The sequence below is a fragment of the Nestor notabilis genome, unplaced genomic scaffold (assembly GCF_000696875.1).
Source record: "Nestor notabilis isolate BGI_N333 unplaced genomic scaffold, ASM69687v1 scaffold16325, whole genome shotgun sequence".
Classification (NCBI taxonomy): Eukaryota; Metazoa; Chordata; class Aves; order Psittaciformes; family Psittacidae; genus Nestor; species Nestor notabilis.
In genome coordinates this window covers 1-2,584 of record NW_009928471.1, presented here as the reverse complement: position 1 = coordinate 2,584, position 2,584 = coordinate 1, and the positions used below count along the sequence as shown (strand labels likewise).

Genomic DNA, 2,584 nt, shown 5'->3' with positions numbered 1-2,584 from the left:
GTTTGATGAAGGTAATAACTTGAATAGATTAATGAGAAACATCCTTCCCAACAGTTGCCTCCTCTGTGCCATAGCTATTCAACCACCCCTCCAGCAGAGCTCCTGCACGCATCGGATTCTTCTATCTAAATGCTCAAAGTTAATCAGCATTCAGTATCTAAAAGCCTAGAGACGTCCGACTTTATTGTTTTCCACACAGAATAGACACAGGCAACTGGGAAAGGACCATGGGCTCTGCCTATTTTCGCAACCAAGTTGGTGAACGTGCGATTTTGGCTGGGTTCAGTCACTCCGTGGTGACTGCACAGCTGAAACGGGGTGAAGCTGGTGTGGAGGAGCCCGGTTGGGGCGCACATGGGGTGTCCCTCCTCCTGGCAGCATGATGGACTTGGCCACAGGTACCATCACTCTGCATCTCCCCTCCTAGGAAGGTTTCAGAGTCCCCGGGGGAGCATTTTGCTACAGACCCTGCCCTTTTCTCCCACTGATCTTCCTACTTCCCCCTAAAATGACAAACATGCAATATTGCTTCTTGGTCCCCAGGCACCGAGAAGCTGGTCTGGCCTGTCAAGATGGAAGAAAAAGCTCTTTGCTTCTGGTAGGTTCTCAGAAATGGTGAAACTGCTGGTAAACCACCCCGGTCTGGGGATGCTCCCCAAATCACTGCTGTGCTGCAGTTGATGGGGACTGTGCTGGCACAGGGGCACATGTGTGCCCTGCAACACCCAGCCCCCAGGGACCTGTAATTTGTCAAGACTTCTGCCCACCTTCCTGCAACCTTCCCCTTGTAGGGGCTGGATGCCAGAAGGGGAGCAGGGAGACAGCTCTTGCATTGGGAGCAAGCAGAACCCCCCCACATCCCCTCCTGACCGCTTCAAATGTGGGAGGCCACAGTTATTCTCTATCCAAGCAGCTTTATTCTCAGCTGAAGGACTGTTGGGATTTATCGATGGCTTGCAAGCACACACACAGCAGATTCCAGCCCACAGCCCGGCTTTATTCCAGGCAGCTGAAACAAAAGGTTGCAGCTACATTTGCCTTTAGGAGAGAGCCACTAGCATGAAATTATCATTAAAAATCAAGATATTGTTCCACTTCTCCCTTCCAGAGCATAAAAGAGCAGCTGCAGGAAACGTTTAATCTTGCCTCCCTGTATAATCATAAAGCCACCAACTGGGTTTTCTAGAGAAAGGTCTTGCAGCACCTTTCAGTAAGGCTGCGATGGAGCTCATCAATGCTGTAATTTCCTTAATGTAGCAAAATAATGGAAAATCATAATATCTTGAATAAAATAATAATTAAAAAGAGCCTGCTTTAGATGGACACATTTGCCAATGAAAGAAGGGGGCAGCGCAGCTGAATGCCCCCAGCCACTGGCAGGGTGGCATGCCTCGGGTTGTTGTGATGGAAGTAGCCACAAAACATGAGAGAGGATGATACAGCCACTTACAGCAAAGCACCAGCTGCTTCTCCTAGTTTGGCCTTAAAGCTTGTTTAAGTCCAGCAATGTTTTGTTTTGGGTCACTCCAATTGGGTTTTCCTGTTTTTTTTTTAATCCCAGTTTCCCTTCAACATCTCGTTAAGCCGTGTTGACAGCAGAGAATAGCTTTGATGATCCCTCTGAGCCCCTACGCTAAGCATTAAGCTGTAAACTAGGAATGTAAGACTCTTGTCTGAATTAAAGTCTTTTGCCTGGTATTATTAAGCATGGGGCTGTGTTTGGAGGGGCTGCAGGGCACGCAAAGACCCTGGCCCCTCGCTGGCAGCATTGGCAGCACTAGAGCTGCACCCATCTGCCCTGGACACCCCCACACGCACTCACTTCCCCCCTGCCCTGGGTTGCTTCAATGCAAATCCTACAGGTCCCAGTGATGCAGTGAGAACTGCAAATCCCATGTGCAACTTGGGTTGTCTCCTGATGGCTTGGCCCATCCCCATCCTCGACCACCACTGGGTGAGAGCTGGGTTTCCCCCCCACCAGTGCAGCCAGCTCCCATCCCCAAAAACCCTGGTAGAGGAGGGAGGAGCAGGAGGTGTGTACCTGGCATCCAGGGACCCATTGAACATATGGGGCTACCTGTGGCAAAGAGCTGGGTTGATGCCATGCTGGGCTGGTTCCTTGTCTCCTATGGAGTATGAGCATCCCTCCCTCCACACTAGCAGGCTGCGAACTCCCAGACTCCAGCCTTAACCCAGGATCCCTGTTTGAAGGTTTGCACCCCACAGCATCACCCACCCCAGCCAGGAAGGTATCAATGCAGCACCTACCTCCATCCGAGTAGGTCTCTGTCCCGTAGCCATCCTGTAATCCATTGCTCCAGGTGCCTTCGTACTTGGCCCCATTTCCAGTGCATTCTCGGACCCCGTACCGTCCCTTAAATCCATGGGTCCACTCTCCTTTGTACACCCACTTCCCTTTGCTCTCCATGCCAATGCCATGGCGCTTGCCCTGCGCCCAGGTGCCCTGGTAAGTGTTGCCGCTGGGCCAAGTGTAGACCCCCAGCACCTCAAAGCCGTGACTCCAGGAGCCCGAATATTCACCTTGACCCTTCGGGCCGGTACAGATTCCGTGGCCATGAGCCTT

The 2,584-nt window shown here is 51.7% G+C and overlaps 1 protein-coding gene across 1 annotated transcript in view; it reads right to left on the bottom strand.

The window, feature by feature from the left end:
* JPH3 (junctophilin 3) overlaps positions 1-2,578 on the bottom strand; it is a 54,543-nt gene extending 51,965 nt beyond the window's left edge. The window contains exon 1 of the mRNA XM_010014505.1: positions 2,269-2,578. Coding sequence (XP_010012807.1) covers positions 2,269-2,428 — 160 coding nt within the window. The 5' untranslated portion in view covers positions 2,429-2,578. The remainder of the gene's footprint in view (positions 1-2,268) is intronic.
* Between the last annotated feature and the right edge of the window lie 6 nt (positions 2,579-2,584).